General features: G+C 38.2%; 1 protein-coding gene across 2 annotated transcripts in view; it reads left to right on the top strand.

Moving 5' to 3' along the window:
- Positions 1–7,369: 7,369 nt before the first annotated feature.
- The window catches only part of spns2 (spinster homolog 2), a 72,642-nt gene continuing 58,196 nt past the window's right edge, over positions 7,370–21,815 (top strand). Inside the window, exon 1 of one of the 2 annotated variants that reach the window (XM_012956449.3) lies at positions 7,370–7,910. In XM_012956449.3, coding sequence (XP_012811903.2) covers positions 7,655–7,910 — 256 coding nt within the window. In that variant the 5' untranslated portion in view covers positions 7,370–7,654. 2 annotated transcript variants of the gene reach the window in all.

Here is a 21,815-nt window from a genome sequence, read left to right as displayed (position 1 = left end):
GTTAATCGGCCTGGCCCCGCCCCCCCAATGCGCATGCGCGAACGAGTGACCAAGCGTGCATGCGCATACATTTAAAGCCCCATACGGAGCAGTGGGGAGAAGTTCCCACTGCTCCGTATTGAAAAAAACTTTAAAAATTCTGTTGCGGCGGGGCGGCATGCCGCCCCTACATTTGTGCCGCCCTAGGCCCGGGCCTTTGTGGCCTCTCCACAAATCCGGGCCTGGGTATCGGCAGCTAGAATCGGCCCATGTATGGGGACCTTTATTGTCAAAGAGATAAGAGGAAGGAGGTCCCTGCAATAAATTTCTTTATGCGTTTACCATAAAACTGAAAAAGAAGCTCCTAATTGTGCTATATTATGAAGGCAAGAGTAGAAATGATGCACAGTGCATATTGTGTGGGCTTCTGTTTCATTACTGTATATTTCAAGAAATTGCAGGAGCTCATTACAGATTCCCCACAGAATGCATTGAGTCTAGGAGATGAAAATTCATTTTAAAGCTGACTATCCTGAAGATTTTTGTATTAAAGCAAAGTCCTAAAACAAAAGCAAATATATTTGACATGATAGCCAAAAGATCACAGTTGCAAAAATATAATAATTTTTAGTAAAATCTAATACAGTATGTAATCTATTATCCTAAAATCTTCAATAGTGCCCTATACAGGCAATTTATTTTTATTTCTTACTGAATTCCTTCCTTTTTTTTTTACTTATTTCTTTCCTTTTTCTTTGTAATAATAAAACACCTTTGTAATAATAAAAAAAAATACCTGTACAGTATATATTAATATATAGCTGAATTGATATACAGTTTCGAGTTAAGTTTGTAAACAGTCTTAAACAGTGTTGATTTTAGGAAGCCAGGAACATTTATAAGCTGCTTCATAAACAAAGGTGTCTCTTCCTTTAATTAAAGTTTGTGTGGCGTTTAATCTCTGGATGCCTTTTGTTTAAACATGAGTGTTTGAACACTTTATTCACTTTATTTTGATAAATTTTCTGATATCCCATATCAGAAATGCACTGACCTAACAACAGACCACTTAGAAATAGGAGGGAAGTTAACCCATGCATTTACAGGGCAACAGATGATCCAAAGCAGCCACTATGGCTTATTGATTGCACAGACACATTGGTAAGAAACTGGTCAATCTGTACAAGAAAAATGTGTTTTTTGTTGTCAGCTAAGCCACCTTTTTATAGTCAAACCTCACTCTCACATTTGACACCAAGCATGGGGTCCCACCACTTCTTATGTATTTCAGTGGGTGCTTGTTGTGAATTTCACACCTAATTTTCTCTATTTTTCTCCATATTTTACACCACAATTTTGTTCCAGTTTCCCTACAAATGGCTGCTTGTCCTCTGAGAATCTTGTTTTAGTAAAATTAAGCTGTTTGAAATACTAACCATGTGCATATATTGCATTGGGTCCTTCTGTGAACAGTGAATTCCAATTTGTTTGTACCTCTATATCCATTCATAAATCATTTATGCATTAGGTTCTGTGTGGTCTTGCTAATGATGTTCCATGGTGCACATATTAAAGTTTTCCATTAGCACAGAAAATTACCGTTTTCAAAAACCTGACTGTGTTTATATCCTTTGAGTACTTGAAACTTAAATGGGCAGTATACCCCCTTGTTTAACATCAGTAGTGTGCTTATTGTTTTAAAGTTTAAATCTACGGTTTTTATCATTTGTTTTTGCTTCATAGGACAATCAGGGAAACTGAAGTTATTCCATGTCATGCCCTTGCAAGATAGATAATTGGATTACCAGTAAAAGAAAAACCCTCCCTTCACACTTTGCTGTGACTGTTTTGTGCCTAAATTCATTATGCATGGGGATTTTCTGTGCCTGGTAATCTAGTTATCTTCCTTGCAAGATTAAATTCAGTTTCCCTGTATGCACTATGGGAAACATTTCCCTGATTTTACATTTTCCTTGATTTAATACAATTTTTCTGGTCCTGGTCTTAATTTGTCTTAGAATCCATGACATCTTTAAAAAACTCAATCAGTGAATAATCAAGTACAATTTGTTGGCAATTTATAAGGAATGTAGGAGGGCATCTTTAAGAATTATAAATAAATGCCTCTTATTGGACCAATAGAACATGTTGTCAGAACCAGAACGGTAGCACGGTTGTTGATTATCTGGTCAATGATATCATGGAGCTGGGTCTGCCCAGTGACATAAAACCCGTTGTGGCAGATACTAAAAGCCAGGGTCTTTTCATTAGTTTGCATACAATATTCATTTCCAGAGGAGAGTAAATGAATACAGAATGTCTATTCTGCAAATGGATATAGGCCCAGTATTGACAAAAATCTATTGGGGCTCAGCTTCTTTTCACCAATTTAATCCTAATGGCACTGATTCACAAGCTCTGGGTTTGCCCAGATGAGGGCTAAAATTTTTTTTTTTTGGTCAGAGCCTTGAGGCCAGTTAGGGCCAGATTTAGGATCAGTGATTGATGTGAAGAATCTTGCTGTGCTAGATTCTTAAGCACTGTAAACTACTGTAAGTAGAGCACTGTGGCCATACACCACAATGGGAATATTTTGCTTCAGGGCTCAGTCAGCCACTTGTTCCTGTGTTTTGGTTTTCTAAGAAGCAGGATACAGCCCAGTCCCACATTTGGCTTAGGTGAAAGTGTGTATGGCTACTGCTTGGTTAATGGGAACATAACAATAGAAACAGCTGCTGGCCTGGTGGGGGGTCCTGACAGATGTACAGTTCCAGTATATGTGGGCAAAACAGAACATCTTAGCCCAGGAGTAGTGGGTCCTTTAAAAAAGATAAAAAAAATAAAGTGCACTCTGGTGTGGAGCCCTGTAAATTTTATTTATGCCACTGTTAACCAAAGCAATTATTCTAAAGGTACATTTGCTAATACAGCCACTGAGAGCGCTGTTTCATAGGAGTCTATAAAAGAGATGTTGTTTTATTTCAACAGAGAAACACACATGGCGGTTGTACTAATAGTGATACAAATATGTAGAAAATGTGGACAAAATATGTAGAAAATTTGGGAAAAATAGCTTGAAGCTATATGTTATAGTAAAAATAGTAAAGAAACTACAGTTCTAAAGTGAACTCTGCTTAAACACGATAAGAATTTGTTTTTCAAAACTCACAAATAAATATAATCAAAATCAGGCCTGATCAATATAATGAGGAGCATGAAACAGTTCTCTAGTAGAGGAATGTAATAGGAAGCTCAGGATGTAGCTTTCATAAGCTGCTGTACCAGATAATGAGAATCCTATTGTTTAATGTCCTTATCTTAAAAAAAAAAACAAAATAACATCCTGAGAATTGCACTTTTCAATCACTGGGTAGCATGCCATTTAAACTGGTAATGGAGCATCCTTGCCTTAGAATGTGTATAAATTGTATGAATGATTAACTTCGATATAGCCCAAAATACTGTGTTTTACTTAACTTAATGCACCAGCATAAAGCTGCACCAGCTGTCTGTAACAGCTCTACCTTGGATCTTATCACTTCATATTTTTTTGATGGTTAGTGGCACTGCATATACTCTGGGCTTCATTTGAGAATCTAAGCTTAGAGGGGGGCAAAAAAATAAAAACAGAAGACAGTGAGGCTACAGTAGCGTTGGGACCGAAGCCAAAAAGGTGTAAAATTTCTAGTTCAATTCATTGTTGGACTTTTATTGGTCTAAGAAGTTATGTAAAGAATAGATATGTTATGAACTACAATTTTCATAATCCCTTGGCAGTAGCAGGTGTATATACTTTTAGAATATACTTGCATAAATAACTGTACAACAAATGTAGTGTTTTGGTGTAAATTATCCAGGAAAGGGTCTGCAGGGATGTCAGACTTACTGCCTGCCAGCTGTCCCCTTTGAAAACTGTAACTGCCATAATCCATCAACCAGCAGAGAATGCTGGGAGTTGTAATTGCTGCCATTATGTGATATCTTGGTTAGTATTTTAGAAAAATGTAAAATAAAGGTTAGCTAGCCAGGGAACGTGATTAGTGAAGTTCTCAGCAACTTTTACTATATCACACCTTGTTTAAAGAATGTTATTCATTTACAACAGGCATTTTTTACAAATATCTTTCTATCTACTGTTAATATGGTGCCATATTATTATTTTTGAAAATTAGAATAAGATCTTAAATTAACATTTAAAAAAAAAATCCACCTAAATTACAACCATACATTCCTGGCAGACATGCATGCATTCCATGTGTATTGTATGTTTTTGTTTAGACAAGATGAATACGTTCTGACTGTGAATGAGGGCTGTGCAGTTCTATGTGTATTGTAAAATACACAAAGTGAGTCTGACAAGCAGTCTGTCCCTCAGCAGTGAGGCCAAGTCTGTGTATCTTGCTGTTCCTCGCCCTGCTTGGTGTCCTACAAAAACGCTGCTGTCACCGATTCGGAACAAGTTGTTTATAGAGATAAACACATCTGTTTGCACAGACAATTCTAGTTGTTTAAACAGATAATCATATCTGCATTTACTAACATTTTATCATTACTGTGTGCCTTTTAGTGCTTGCTTGTTTAACAGATTCAGACATGGTTCCAGAAAGTAAAGGATAAATATGGTTATAGAAAGTAATGGATGGGTATAGAAAGCAAGAGTGTATCGTGGAAAGTGGTGATAGATTAAAAAAAGTGTAAAAAAAACCAAAAAACAATACTGAGTGCTGTGAAAAATAATGGCAAATTTTAGGCATTGGGCATTAAAAAAAATAAAAAATTGTGGTGCAGTACTTTGTTTCTTTATTGTTGTTTTTTGGCCAGCACCCAGGGTGCTTGATTCTCTGAAGGGTGTGCTCCTCTGTTTGCTCATGTGTATATATATATTCCATGAACAAATTCTGATTGTTTAGATTGCAAGCTCTAAGGGGCAGGGACTTAACTTCTTTAGTCTGTTTACATTAAGCATCTTAGTCTTATGGCACACGGAACTAAATGAGCTCCTCTGTTGGCATCAGTCTTCTCCTGTGACACAAAATGGATTTCAGTGCAAATGCAAGTGCACACACAGTGGGTCTGGGTGCAGGCGCAAGCGAAGACTGATGCCAACAACGGAGGGGCTGATCTAGCCCCGTGTGGCATAAGCCTAAGATGCTAAGTGTTAAGAGACTAAAGAAAGGAGGACCCTAGAGCTTACAGAATATTACTCTCTACATCATACTAAAAGTTAACTCAGAGGTAAACAATTGTAACAACTTTAATAACAAAAAGTTTACCTGTCAAAGGTGAACAACCCTTTTCACCTTCATCAATGCACCAGAGCCCCCCCCCTTTAGATTAGAGGAATGGAGCTTCCATTTGAAGCAGTGTAGGTGGTTTTACATGGTGAGGGCAGTGAGCAGTGGTGTAACGAGATGTTACCGGGCCCCACAGCAAATTCAAATTAGGGCCCCCAAAACTTTAGTAAATTGACCCATTCTACAAACATTTATTAAAACTGCTCATTTATTTAGGACCCTTCTGGGCCCCCTACACTCCAGCTTTCCCCTGCAACCACAGGGTCTGCTCCTCTATAGTTATACCCTTAGCAGTGAGGTTGTGGAATGTTCTTCATAGTGATGTTGTAATGACAGATTCTGTTAATGCCTTTAAAAGGGGTTGAGTTATTGAACAAGCATAGTATCCAAGGCTATTGTGATACTAATATCTACAGTTAGTATTGATATTCGTATATATATATAGTTCATATATATGAGTGTATAGATAGGTCAGTATAGGTCTGTATGTAAGTGTATAGATAGGTCAGTATGGGTCTGTATGTGAGTGTATAGATAGGTCAGTATGGGTCTGTATGTGAGTGTATAGATAGGTCAGTATGGGTCTGTATGTGAGTGTATAGATAGGTCAGTATGGGTCTGTATGTGAGTGTATAGATAGGTCAGTATGGGTCTGTATGTGAGTGTATAGATAGGTCAGTATGGGTCTGTATGTAAGTGTATAGATAGGTCAGTATGGGTCTGTATGTAAGTGTATAGATAGGTCAGTATGGGTTTATGTATGTGAGTGTATAGATAGGTCAGTATGTCTGTATGTGAGTGAATAGATAGGTCAGTATGGGTCTGTATGTAAGTGTATAGATAGGTCAGTATGGGTCTGTATGTGAGTGTATAGATAGGTCAGTATGGGTCTGTATGTAAGTGTATAGATAGGTCAGTATGGGTTTATGTATGTGAGTGTATAGATAGGTCAGTATGTCTGTATGTGAGTGAATAGATAGGTCAGTATGGGTCTGTATGTAAGTGTATAGATAGGTCAGTATGGGTCTGTATGTGAGTGTATAGATAGGTCAGTATGGGTCTGTATGTGAGTGTATAGATAGGTCAGTATGGGTCTGTATGTGAGTGTATAGATAGGTCAGTGTGGGTCTTTATGTGAGTGTATAGATAGGTCAGTGTGGGTCTGTATGTGAGTGTATAGATAGGTCAGTGTGGGTCTGTATGTGAGTGTATAGATAGGTCAGTGTGGGTCTGTATGTGAGTGGATAGATAGGTCAGTGTGGGTCTGTATGTGAGTGGATAGATAGGTCAGTATGGGTCTGTATGTGAGTGGATAGATAGGTCAGTATGGGTCTGTATGTGAGTGGATAGATAGGTCAGTATGGGTTTATGTATGTGAGTGTATAGATAGGTCAGTGTGGGTTTATGTATGTGAGTGTATAGATAGGTCAGTGTGGGTCTGTATGTGAGAGTATAGATAGGTCAGTGTGGGTCTGTATGTGAGTGTATAGATAGGTCAGTGTGGGTCTGTATGTGAGTGTATAGATAGGTCAGTATGGGTCTGTATGTGAGTGTATAGATAGGTCAGTTTGGGTCTGTATATGAGTGGATAGATAGGTCAGTATGGGTCTGTATGTGAGTGTATAGATAGGTCAGATTTGGTCTTTTTTTCAACCCAACTTAACTATATAACTATGTAACTTGCAAGCTCTATTGCTTTTTAAGTTCAGCATGCTCAAAAAGGCTTGTCTGACAAATGAGTCCTCTTTTATTTTACTTATCATAAAAAATATTGACCTTTCACTGTACAGGTCAGTGTGCAGCCAGACTGTAGAAATAACTATGACAGTAAAGTCCCACACAAATTGAGACATACACATGTACAATATACTCCCAGGCCCACACCTAACGATAATGGAACTCAGTGCGTGTAATTTGCATATGAATGAAAATGAAGCAGGAAGAAATTGTAAGAGTCAATTACAAGAGTTATTGGGCAATTAAGCCGAGAGATAAGGATGTGGCGCTCGGTGAGTCGGTAGGTGGCGCTGTGACGCACAGTAAGTACCGGAGACAGGGGCCAAGGAATAAGGAGAATCAGGTGTCAGATCTTCATAAAGCAAAGGAGGAGCTGTGCAAGCGGGTTTCCTCCTCCTCCCCATAGAAACATATAGGCAGATCCCTTTCTATGCAGTAAGACCGGGCTCCGGCTAAGCTGTCAGGTGTCATAGCGAGTGGGAGCCGGGAGATGCGCTTGTGAGAGCACCGGGTTCCGCGCATCACCTTGCCCTGCTGCCCGCCTGCTTTGTTTCATTCATAGAGAAGGACCCAGACGCGGTACCAAGGTGAGTCCCTTACCGCCAGCTGCCCGGAACCAGTGGAGGAGCTCCGGGCAGCCTCTCATGATGTGCCTTGAGAGTGACGGAGTGGGCACGGTGTCTAACAGCCAGGGCTGCATTCCGGGAGCAGAGGAGCGGGGCTTGGAGACTCTGCCGGGAAGGATGAACCCCACTAGCCTGGATGTGAAAGCCGTGGAGCTGGAGAGTTCCAGCAGCAAGCCCGACAAGGCATACAACTGGAAGCGTGCCAGTGTGGCAGCAGCGGGCATCCTCAGCGTGGGCAACGTGCTCAACTACCTGGATAGGTACACAGTGGCAGGTAAGGGCAACATAAGCTGCGATCATGCTTCATTTGTAAGAGCTCAGCAGGGCCAAATAGACTTCTTGGAGCTGGAAGAATCCCTTCCTACCCTCTTGTTTGTATCTAGTAAACACAACCTGAGAATCCCAGCTGTTGTTAAAACTACAACTCCCAGCATTCCCATTCATATGATGTTGGAAGCTGCAATTCTTTCACAATTGGAGGGTCCAGGGTTTATATGCCTGACTGGTGGGAAGGCAGATCCCTGCAGCCATTCCTGCTTTGGATCATTACTGCAGTAAGGAGTAGTGATGTTGTGCCTGGCCAGATCATTCAGAGGAATCAATATAGTCCCTCTGGGGCCAATACCTTACAATCAGTGTATTGCATGCTTAACAAATGGAGATAAAAGGGACAACATATTTTCAATCCTAGAAATACCCATACTAAGATGAGTATGTGAGCCACTCCTCTAGTTATTCCTGTCAGTACCTTGAGGGAACAATTTCTGAAGAAAAGAAAAAAATGTCACAAATATTTGTTTCTGTTTAAAAGAGATTCTTTTACCATCATGGTGTTACTCTGTTGTTTTAAATATCACAGGGCTTTTGATTCGTACCATGGTGGGTACAAAGAAATGAAATATGGCCAACATACACGTGTGGTAAAATCAGAATCTCAATTGGCTGCAAGATCTCTGTGGGTTTTATTGCAGAGCTTTGTTATATAAGTAATACGGTCACAATCAGAGACAGTTTTAATAAGTGATATATTGAAAACCTTTATGACAGCTTTTCAGTGTACTTAAATTAGAAAGGACCAGCCCATATCTCCCATGTGTGCTAAAGCGCAGCAACGCAATGTTGGCTGCTGGGGGTTCTAGGAGTTGGATATCTGTGTCCCAAAGGACAAGTCTAATTATATTGGGTAAGCAAAGCCATATTGGCCATTTTGCAATGCATAATATATTACTTGCGCGTGGCCTTAATACATATATATTGACACATCCATTTTAATCAATTTAGATATGAATTGGAGTGGTAGGGTCAATTCTATTTGTTCCAAAATATACACCTACTATCTGTCTAGATTTCAAGGTGAAGCTGACATGGATTCTTTTTATTTAAATCTCCCCTGCAAATCATTCTGTAGCATATCTGGCTCTATGCTGTGCTATGCTTTCAGCTTTCTAATGCAATAAGCCACTCAACACTTCTGCATGTATTGTAATTACTGCCAATAGACCATTCAAGGTCATATACTGGATTACCTATTTGTGCTCCTGGATATTCTTGGAAATGTGGATAAATGGAAGTCAGAAACATTTTTATTTATCTGTCACCTTGCTGTGGACTAATGGGTGTTCTGTCAAAATGTGGACTCTCATAAGAAAAAAAAAACAGTTTGAAGAAAACCACACTGATAGGAGAATCTCATTTTAGCCCATTAGTTTTCTAGCAATGAATGGTCTGACAGTACTGATCTATAGTAGGATTGTCTTACGCCATGTGGAAAAATGAGGCACAAGTGGCTTCTTGTTTGTTTATTGTACTGAGCATCCTTGATTTCTCCTATTCCGAAATTAAGAGGTGTCTTTCTTGTGATCATTTGTATATGTAACAGGCAGTATTCTTACTGAGAGGAAGTTAATACTACTGTGCATGGTCAGTTCAAGCATCTTTGCCAATTTTATATTTCTGAACTCAATTTCAAATGTGTTCTTTAAGGCTCCTTTGTATGCTAAAATGTATGCACAATTTTGGACCCTTTGCTATTAACAAAGTTAGAACTTGTGCTGAGTGCATGCTACCAGAGAATCCTGAACGAAATACCTGCCTTGATGAAGTGTTTTGTTCCTTTTGACCATACATGCAACATATTTGTACCTAGTCAATCATGCAACAATAACATACCTAGCACTGCTGAAATTAGTGCACTGGTCATGATGCTATATGAACTAAAGGTGGTTATATGGTGTTAGATTTGCTCTTTTGGTGAGGTCGCCAAACTAGCGGATCTTTCCCCAATATTCCCACCTTGAGGGCCAAATGACTGAATCACAATATCAGGGATATAGGCCATTAAAATAAGGATGCAGACGGCCAGATATCGGATGGGTAGGCCTGTTGGAGGACCCCATACCCTGGCCAATATGCTGCCGACTCTTTCTATCGGCTCATGTATAGCCACGTATAAAAAGCCACAACTTGTTCTCAGTTTAACAAATTACAATGTAATTTGCTTCTGCATTGGTAAATCACAAGTGACCTCAGTTTGTCTTTGTCCCTTGCTTTTAATAAACCCCTTTCTCAGCAGCAGAGTGTAAGCTCATGTTACCCTGACCTTATGTCTCACCCCTCCCTTTTAGAATGTAAGCTCTTGTGAGCAGGGCCCTCCCCTTAGTGTCTCCGATCCTCATCCAATGTAAATGCAAACCATTTTTGTCAATTGTTTATATATAAATGTTAACTGTTCTGTCTTTTGTACCCCTCTATTCTGTAAAGTGCTGCATACATTGATGGCACTATAATCCGGAGACTGACTAGGCCACTCCATGACCTTAATGTGCTTCTTCTTGAGCCACTCCTTTGTTGCCTTTGCTGTATGTTTTGGGTCATTGTCGTGCTGGAACACCCATCCACGACCCATTTTCAGTTTCCTGGCAGAGGGAAGGAGGTTGTCGTTCAGGATTTCACGATACATGGCTCCGTCCATTTTCCCGTTAATGCGAATAAGTTGTCCTGTGCCCTTAGCAGAAAAAACACCCCCAAAGCAAAATGTTTCCACCCCCATGCTTGACAGTGGGGACAGTGTTTTGGGGGTCATAGGCAGCATTTTTCTTCCTCCAAACACAGCGAGTTGAGTTAATGCCAAAGAGCTCTATTTTGGTCTCATCAGACCACAGCACCTTCTCCCAGTCACTCACAGAATCATTCAGGTGTTCATTGGCAAACTTCAGACGGGCCTGCACATGTGCCTTCTTGAGCAGGGGGACCTTGCGAGCCCTGCAGGATTTTAATCCATTGCGGTGTAATGTGTTTCCAATGGTTACATTGTGGTCCCTGCTAATTTGAGGTCATTAACTAACTCCTCCCGTGTAGTTCTAGGATGCTTTTTCACCTTTCTCAGAATCATTGACATCCCACGAGGTGAGATCTTGCGTGGAGCCCCAGAGCGAGGTCGATTGATGGTCATTTTGTGCTCCTTCCATTTTCGAACAATCGCACCAACAGTTGTCACCTTCTCTCCCAGCTTCTTGCTAATGGTTTTGTAGCCCATTCCAGCCTTGTGCAGGTCTACAATTTTGTCTCTGACATCCTTGGACAGCTCTTTGGTCTTTCCCATGTTGGAGAGTTTGGAGTCTGCTTGATTGATTCTGTGGACATGTGTCTTTTATACAGGTGACTAGTTAAGACAGGTGTCCTTAATGAGGTTGAAAATAATAATAATATAAACAGTGTCACTCAGCATCACCCCTCTCTAGTCATTAGTAATAAACTCATTCATTCAATGATGGAATGGGGAGGGGCAAGATAGGAATCTACTGTGTCACACAGCAATTAACTAACATTTATCTCACTGACTAATTATTTATAGATTGTATAATTTAATTTACTCCGCAAACAATCTAAGCAGGACATTAAAAAGTTACACATATGTAAGAAGACACCAGCATAGAAAAAAAGGGCAAAACTTTTGTGTATTAGGTTTAAAGAACTTTGAAAATTTGGATCAAATCCACCTCCTTACATCATTATAAAGCTTTGCTTAGCACTTCAGTTTGTGTAAGAAGCAATAGGGTACCTGCATTACACACATGCTATGTCCCTTTAGCAGAGAATGCAGGCAATATGTGCTGGTTTTACTGGCTTGACATTAATTGGGCATGGTGTTTGTCCAAACAGGACACAACTACAGGAATCAGCAGCTACAGCTTTAGTAGAATAAGAACAAAGCTTTATATTTCTTAATATTATTGCTGATCCTGATTAATTTATAGCTATGCCACAAATAGGCTGGATTTTTACATTTTAAATCCTATTCTTGATTCCTGGTCTGCGTGACTCATTAAATCTGCTCTTTCCTCCAGGCTCCATTTAATTCCTGAATTTCATTTGAATGTAAAATCTCTTGCTGTTTCTTTGCTGTATATATTCTTGCTGTTTTGCAATCCTTATTGTTTAAGCTTCAACTCCTCTTTAAAGCAGCAGCAACTTTAAAGCTGTGCTATATCCTTTATAATAAGAAATATAGGATCATACACTACCCAGGAAATGTGATTTGTGTCACTGGTGTGGATGGTGTCACAATATTTGATGTTGTAATGGGTATTAAGTGGTTCAGGCAAAGGATTGGCCCATGATCCTATTTAGGTGTCTGAAACACACAATTGAATGTGATCTTTTATTGCATTCTGAGAAAACCAAAGTGACATCAGGGGATGTAAAACTGATACAGAATTGGAGCTGATTAAAATGTGGGTCCTTTCTAATGGTGGTGTGAATCTCAAGGCTAAAACTGTCCTGAGTTGTAACCCATAGCAAATTACTCTGATTTGTCATTTGATTAATGGCAGTACATTTTTTATTGCTTGCTGCTACTACACATGATAAAATGCCCCAATTTTGTGAATCACCCTACCCTATATTTGTGCTGGTTGTGTATATTTATGACAAATGCACATGCACACTCTCTCCTTGATTCACTTAGGGTTGCCACCTGGCCGGTATTTTACCAACTTAGCTGCTAAAATACCAGACAAGGCTGGGACTAGTATTAAAAATTTCCAGGCAATTAAGCTGCTGGTAAAATTGTAATCTCGAGTCGTTTGGCCTTCAGCCCACCTACAAGCCATCCTAATAGCCTTAGTTCCCTCCTCCTGCGTGCCCCCAAATTCTGCCTATCCCACTTACTGAAATGATACTTGCCTTGTCTTTTGTCACAACCCCTACCCCATTGACATCATGAATCTTCCCGTTCTCAGACCTGCCACCACCCCCGCACATTATTGCCCGGTAAAGGCCAGAAGAAAAGGTGGCAACCCTAGATTCACTCGATTGATGGGGCCTAATAATTTTTATAATATAATAAAGATTTTCTGCGATTTAGTGATGGTTCAACATTTTTAACTCACTGTGTGATATCCAATATCACCTTCAGCTGGTATATAAAAGCTAGCTATGTAAATCTATTTTTTACCTAATTATTTATATAAATATTATATATATATATATATAAGTGCACTCACGCATCAGGCAATTGTGAGTTGGACACTGTTTTGTGAGTGACAATTCCTTAAAGACACAGCTGGCAACTCAAGGAACTCGAGGCAATTGCCGTTTAGATTTCAGTGGCTGCCAAAATGTACAGAATTTCAGAAGCGTGCTTAATCCTGCGTAATAGGGCCTTCCACAGATAATCATTTGTTAATATGCATTTGTGTGCATTCAGGTTAATGGACATCTATGTATCAGTATAAACAGTGTATACAGGTGTTTATATAAGTAACATTTTGAAAGGTCTTGCTTTATAGCAGTTCTGCATGCCACAATTTTGAAATTTCATTGTGTATCCTCTAATGTATGTTTAGATTGCTTTTCTTAACATGGCAAGTAAAACACATAGTTGAATATATATGTTTAGAATAAAGGCACTGTGGGTAGAACTCCACAGAATGCCTCAAAGAAAACAAATTATAATAACAACTAAGCTAAGGCACATGCAGAAGTTATTGATACAAGCAACATAAGCGATTCTGGATGTTTTGTAACCAAGTGTTTCATTGCTTGTGGGCGACAAAACATCTGTAATTGCTTTCCATTCATTATAATGGCAATTGTCAACATTTTTGAGTGACAGTAAGGTGAATGTCACTCAAGAACCACAACCATATTTTTCAAGGGACATCACATGGACCACAAATGCACTGCAGACAATTGCTGGGTGTGACGTAAATTGTGAGCAATTACTAAAATACCAGAGTGTTATTCTTGGTATTTTGCATCCTTATACAAATATATTTTGTCCGCCTTCACTACCAGGAAAAAACTGACTATAATATATTAAAATTCACTGCTGCTTTGGAAGTAGGGTTTCTACTCACTTTATTAGTAAAACATATTTGCATGCATTATACTTCCCACAGAACTTTATTTATTTGTGCATTTGTGGAGCCATTACAAGCGGTGTAGTATGGAGCTATAGTTGTGCAGGGCACTGCAGTGTGCAGGACTGGGGCAGTTGTCTTGATCTGACTTGTCTTGTATCTTAATTTGTTGGTCAAGCCAGGGGTTAGTTTTATAAAAACCCAAATAAATTAGGCTTGGATTCTGGTAGTTAAAACTGGGAGCTGCTAAAAATTGAATATGTTTGCTGTAAACAAATATAGATATTGAAAGAACAAAAGGTTTATTCCTACTCAGTGTTTGCAGACTTCAAGACTTCATAAATATCCAGCTATGCAACCTGACCGTAGCCCTTCTTTACTGTCTGAGGAAAAACACAAGAGCCCATAAACTGAAACGTGAGCATATCACAACTTTCCATTCCCAGTCATTCAAAATGGGAATATTGTGACATGTTTCATGTATGTCATATATGATTAGTAACATTTAGAAGATGAACTATACAATCTTCAGATATCCCTTGCGGATATGGGACAATTTTTTTGTGCACAATTTTTAAGGCATGAGATTGGACTTGAGTTACTAAGATGGGCACTAAATGCACCACTGCAGTTACCAGCAGCACCCAATTAAATCTTTGCTTTCATATGTATGTATATCTTTGTATGTATGTATATCTTTATTTATAAAGCGCTACTTATGTACGCAGCGCTGTACAGTAGCATACATTAATACAAACAGGGGATTATTAAGATAATAATAGATAAATACAAAGTACAACAATAAATACAGATAGATACAAGATAAATACAGTTGCAATAAGTTAAGAGTCAAAGACACAAGAACCTGTAGTAGACTGATAAAAATTAATTGGTTATAAGTAAGTGCACTAGAGAATTGTAGCACCTATTTTAGTAGATTATGTTCAGTGTGATTGGGAAGACAGAGGATGGACAGTATTATGTCTGTGCATTTTACAATAGTTTGTGCCCTGGCGTCATAACTTGTTTAAGTACACAAACGCAGGATTTAGAGGGAATACGGGAAGACACTTTTTCACTTTTACTGTGACTAAAAATACACTTGCTAAATAAGGAACATTGTTTCTCAGTACGCATTTACAGCAACAGCTAGATTCTTATCATTCCAACCGAACTGGGTGTACTCGCACTAGGAGGTGACACCTTTAAAACAAGAACTTGATTTGTTTTTCTAAGAAGTAAAATACTTTCTTGTCACTATCTCTGATGATAAAACATACATCGCTATGGATCAATGGAAATTTATTTTGTCTGCGGTCAACAGACAGAGGGGAAACCATCACAATCAATATGAATAATTGTATAATTTCTCTAATATAAAAACAACAAACCCTACTGATCACTTCAGCAGACGATTTAAGAAACCTTGGCCTGCCCTTGCTTTTTTGCTCTGTTTCCACAGGAACGAGCTGATAATGTTTCCTTTCCAAACATTTACTGTATTCTTTTTCTGCCCTAAGGGCCTCATTGGCAAAATCCTAATTGCACACCTCAGGGATTCCTTGTGCAATTCCAGCAATAACAGTGCTCATTTCAGAGAAAGTTTAATTGTGGCGACAGCAAGTGCTATAATATTAACATAGTAAATTATCTTTAATATTATACATGTCAGAGGTGAACACATCTGTAAAAACGTTATGAGCCAGCCAGACCACAAGTGGAGACAGGCATGTGTTTTTGGAGCCGAAAAGGAGAAATTCATGTCCTAAAGCATTTACAATGTAGGACAGTGGATCTTAAACTGTCACCAAGCCTGCCCTGACAGATTGTGTTCTCAGGATTTCCCCACAGGAGCAAAGGTGGGTCATGCAGCAATACAGGTGGATTTATGACTTAACCATATTGTAATTTACCCAAGTGCTGTTTAAATAATAGAGTTAATAGTACCTACAGCCGCATCTTTTCTCTGTCTGTCATATGTATCAAGTTTGCAGGGTGACCTTTTTTAATTTGTCCCTGCTATTTTTTGTACATTAGTTTTCATTTCTCCCATGAGCAAAATGCCATTTTTAATGTCTGTATCTTTTATTATTAAACCCATTTGTTTATGTGTGCTTTGTAATAGTGAGGATTTTTTGATCAAAGCACAGTCACTAAGTTATTCCCAAATGGTAAACAGTAAGTGGTTCATAAGTCACAATTTAATTCAAAACTGAACTGGGTTAAATATTCCGCTACGTGGAAGAAAAGTGGGTTTAGGTATCCCTGCCAATAGCAGGTGTTCGAGGAATTTTATTTTAGAGGTAATCTGTTTTACTTATTTAGTGTAAATATTTTTTACCGCAGTAAAGAGTTAAGAGTCATCTCTTGATAATAAATTATAGTCACTTTATATAATGCTGTATAATGCATACCTGTGCTGGAAGGATGCTTATGACATATTGAGAAAATCATTTATTAAAGAGAATTTTAAAAGTTTGTATACATAAATGCTAAATTGATTAAATTAAGCATTAATGCTGATGTGGTCAATGATTACATACAATTAGCACTTATATATATCCCATTTAAATAGATCGTTTTATGGTCCCTCACTGTAGCAAAATAATTCTGTTTAGGATGAAGCAATAGTGAAACTTGAAAAGGGCAAGAAATGAAGCTGACGGCTTAATGAATGTCTTTTTTCCATATTACACTGGAAAAACACAGTTAAAACTGTTTGGGGTTCTCAATGCCTCATTCAAATTCAACAATTAGGTACCATTTGGGTGAAACATAAATCAGGTAGATGGATAGTTATGAACATAATTACAGTACTAACATTCATTTTTAAAGTCCTTATATCTAAGCTTGTTTTCCAAATGCACATAGAAACTTTATCCCAGAGGGGCTGCTGTCCACATGCTCATGTGCACCTGCAAAAACAGGAGGATATTTTGAAAGACATTAGAAAAATATAGCAATAGTTCATGTTAAATAGCTGATGCTTGCGGTAAGCTTTAGGAAAAGGTTTAAAATATCTCATTGTTATTCTTAAATGCCACAAAATGTTAAGAAGCATACATAACGCCATAGTTTTATTGGAACTTGACCCTGAAGAACACTATGTCATTTTTGTTCAAGTATCTGGAATGTGCTTGGAATGTCTTTGGTTACCTGTGATTCACCGGCCTGCACTTAATAAGAAAGAAGGGAAACAGAAGGCATTTTTCCTAACATAGAAAAACAGGAATGTTTCTTTTTTTTTGCTGTTCTACACCTGTGAGGTATTACTTGTTCTCAATTTATTCTTCCAAAGTGCAAATTGCCAAACACAAACCAAAGATTACCTGTTGGGCCATTTTATCTGCTGATGCCATCCCACATAAAACAAACCATCTTCCATAGACCTTTAAAACGGGATATTTAAAAAGCTTTGTGTTATGTAGTAAGAGGATCAGAGTTTCTCTAGAAACCTATAGGAACCAATGTTTGCTTTCATTATTCAGGGTTCACTAGACCATTAAATGTTAACCTTCTGAATGTTTGCAAGGAGTTGCTAAACCTAGTTTAACGTTGCCCTATTACATGGATATATGGCCTGGGATGTTTCTTCCTGCCACAGTAAAGATTATCGTAGCAACTTTTTGCATACAGTGATTTCAAACTCACAAGGCAATCCTAAACATGAATCATGTAAAAGATGCCTAATTGCAGTGCAAAATGTATGTGTGTGTGAGAAACAAGTAATTCCTTCATCTGCTGCATTTTAATGTGGATTTTTTTTGTTCTAACTTGGACATAATAATACATCATATATATTATTTATCATATTTATGATATTTATTGATCCCAGTGTACTTAAAATATGTGATAGTAAGCCAGGCAAGTCTACAATCTAAAATAGGCATGCTTTGTGATTCATAGCATATCTCTAGCCTGTATCAAAATGTAACAGTAAATCCATCACACCATTTGCCTTGTCTTGTCTAAGAAAGTACTTGGAAGATCTGCAAAGTGGGTGGAAGCCTAGTGTATAGCATGAGACTCTATACATTAGCATTTTGGATGGTGGGAAAATGAAGTAAAGGAGAAGTAAAGGGTAGCGGCAAATGAAAAGTAATGAAGTAGGTAATGGTGTTAAGGGACTAAAAACCAGCATGCAGAATACAGATTGCAATTAATGTATTAAATTAACTTTGCATAATTTCTGTATACTTTTCTATGGTACTTTAATGGATTTATGTTGCTGCAGGAACTGTCAGGAAGGGATAGCAGCTACAACTTGTTAGAATAAACCCATATGCTAATCAGGGTGAGGGGTTGGAGCAGAAGTGACCACTGACAGTTGAATTTGGGCTACTTATAGTAAGTCATATGTCCATACATGAGGACGAGGAGGAAGAATATGTTTAGTTGTATGTGGAACATTATGTAGTAGCTGTATGTCCTGTAAGAGACCTATTATGATCAGGGTGTTTAGAGCTTTACTTTGCCTTTTAGCTGTTTTACATTTAATCTATTGCCTGGTCACAAATGATGGCTGCTAAAGGAAATGTAATAAAATGCATTGTTAATCCAACTGGCTGAAGCTCCCAAAACACTTCATAACATGACTTTAGAGCTTTTTATCTTTTCAAGGATATTGTTACAGGCTGCAAATCAAGCCAAGTATGCACATCTGGCCTTTGCCGAAAACAGAGTAACCTGTTTTACTATTTATTTCTGGCTCTATCTACAGATGGCATGAACAACTATTGCAACTAATTGGGTATAGCTAAAGAGTAGTAAATGTGGGATACCTGATATAGAGAAAGATCTATCATTCTGGAGCTCATGTCTGTACTGATCAATACCACAGATGCAGTGTTGTTATAGGAGCCAAGCAGCACAAAGCACATTACTCACTGCTTTCTCACAGTACTTATATGAGATTTAGGTTACGATAGCTGACATTTCCAGCAAGAAAACACATTGCAGACTTAAGTAACAGTTCCCAGATTGCTTTGATATAAAGAGGCGACAATTGTTAAATGTTAAACTCACAGCCCACCAGCTGTGAGAACCACATCTAGTGTCCTCAGCTGGCCAACCCTCTGCAGTGAATATTGATTATCAGGGGGGCTGGGCTGGACTGGGATTCAAAATAGACCCTGGCATTTCAAGTACACATAGACCCAAACAACCCCCAACCCAAGGGCACTGCTGGCATGAGGAGTGTTGAGAAACTTGCCTTAGGTGGCAGCACCCTCAGGGTAGCTCTGGGGCCAGAAATGCCCCTGCCCCCACCAGCCCACTAAATAGTGTTTGTTTCTTACAGCAGCCCATCTGGCATTTGCCAGAATCCACAGATTGCCAGTTCAGGCCTGACAGGGACTGGCATCAGGGTAAAATAACCCAATCAAAGCCAATGAATCAATCTACTTTGCTTTTTTAAACTAATTTCTGCACTCAGTATGTATGAGTAGCCTTATGTTGTGTGACAACCACAAATCATTTGGAGGAATGTAATAACAATCATTTATGAATATAATATGTGCAATGCAAACCATTTTTTCTTTGCAACTATTTAGCATAGCTTTTTGCAAAAGTATTTAGCAACCAATCCACCACTCGAAATGTTATTTTTGGCACCAGTGTGCAATGTGTGAAAGACAGTTTTTTTATTAATGTTATTTTATTTAAAGGCATTTTTATTTTTTATGTTTGTGCTTTGTGCTAACACATATTCTGAAGTTTGAGAATATGGGTTGTCCATTTGTCTATATTTGACTTTGATTACAAATTGGGGCCTGTTCAGCATGCACAATCCCATGAACTTCAGCCTATCACTGTTTGTGCCTAATGAATACCCTCTTATTGCCACTATGCAATGGTAGCATTTATTATGATCAAAAGGATAGATCTTCTAAATGCAGCTGTAATGCTCAGAACTCTTAATGCACAATATACAGTGATGCTCAGTCCTCACATAAAATGACTATTGTGGCATGAAGATATTTAAAAGAAATTACATGACTGCCATGGAAACAGAATCTCACAAAACACTGACCCTTCTATCAGAAAATTATTTCTGGTGAAAAATGCTTTAAAAAGAGTTTTTTATTCATTGTGTCCCATAGCTTTAGATCAATGCCTGGGTTCTATCAGCTGTTCAAGAGCTATCCAGTAGGCAGCTTAATCTCACTCTGCATATCTTGTTTAAAAGAAGAGGGGAGCAGTGACAGTGAGATCTTTTCCCATGACGTATTCACTCAATAATTAGTGTCATTGCTTTAAAATAAACTGTAAAAATGCTGTGAGGTTGTGTAGCACAAACTTTAGATCTGTTTGAGAATCTATATTATTATTTAATTTAGATTTTTCTTTACTAGATGCAATTCACTTAATTGAGCAAATATGTCTATTTTTTAAAGATATATTAGTAAGAAATCCAATGCAACAGGGCTTGTTTATAAATGCAGTAAATGTAGCAGATCTAGTTTGGATGAAAACTTGAGGTAGCATTGATTCTCTTCACAAAAGGCAATTGTACCCCATTCATTCTTATAAACTTGCAGCTAGTTACATAGAGCGTCAATGCACCAGTGCACACATGAACACTAGGTAGCAATGGAACAACAGCATGCCTAGGGTGTGTCAATAGCCACTACTAACTTGTGCCAAGTGATTTGGACATTAACACTAGTATTGTGTCATGGAAATTCAAGTTGTGCTGGTATTCTTGCATTTGGTATGCCAACTTTTTTCTTAACGGTAAAAAAAAATTCATTTAGTTGTAAGAACACTGCTGCACTGTGCACTGATTTGCTGTCTCCTTTAACACTCTAATGTAGATCATCAGTTTTAATTCCCACTAATGTTCTCCCAGTTCATATGCCATAAGTAGGGCCATGATGTTCTTATCACCATTTTATGGCTGTTGTCTCTATGCAGTGAATTGGTTCATAGTTCAACAGTCTATCCTATTTAACACCACCATTCGTTGAGGATTACAGTAATCTGATTTCCTTGAGCTTGTAAGCACAGCAAAATGGCATTCTAAGAATGGAAAAAAGTAATAGTGAAGTTATAGAGCTGTGATTACGCCAGCACCCCTAACACTTTTATGTAGAATCTCTTTATGAATCTGTTGCAGATGTTAGAAATGAAAATACTGTCAGTTACAATTATAGAATGAAATTATTGATCAGTGTGGGTAGAAACCAGTTTCAGTTAAACTTCCCTAGATTATAAATAATGCTAAAGGTATATTAAGGTAATTTTAGCTGTAGTTAAGGTGTGATCATAGGGAGTAGTCCACCCTATGTATTTGTAGTAGATTTGTAAGGGAGTTCTGAATATTTATCTGAAGAATATTTATGCTCAAAAATTAATTGTCGTTAGGCTTGCTTGACTTCTTTCTGGACCTTCTTGCAGAGAAGTTCACATGGGTGTTGGTAAATATTACAGAGAGTTATGAAAGGCGTGCATAACATTTGACGTCACAGTTCATCATCTAATTTATAGGTGGTGTAGTTATGGTGTTCTGACCTTAACAGTAGATACAGGTAAAACATATATTTCTGTTCAATAGGTGTCTTGAATAAATGCAATTAAACTGAGACACCCATTGTCTTATTGTTTTATGTAAAGCCTTTTAATATGTTGAGTAATACTTGGGAGTCATGTGAATTCAAGGTAGAAACCAGACTGAGGTGCACTGGAAAATTTCTGTTTCTTTGGATAACAACCCACATAAGGTCTTCTTTCAGTATCACTGGGTTCTATGGTAGGCGTAAGTAGAATGCTAAATTTTAGATGTGCAGACTTTGCCAGTATTAAGGGCAGCCCTACAA

This window comes from Xenopus tropicalis, chromosome 2 (assembly GCF_000004195.4).
Source record: "Xenopus tropicalis strain Nigerian chromosome 2, UCB_Xtro_10.0, whole genome shotgun sequence".
In the NCBI taxonomy this organism is placed as follows: Eukaryota; Metazoa; Chordata; class Amphibia; order Anura; family Pipidae; genus Xenopus; species Xenopus tropicalis.
Note: the sequence above shows the minus strand (reverse complement) of the source record. Positions and strands in the feature narration are given on the sequence as shown.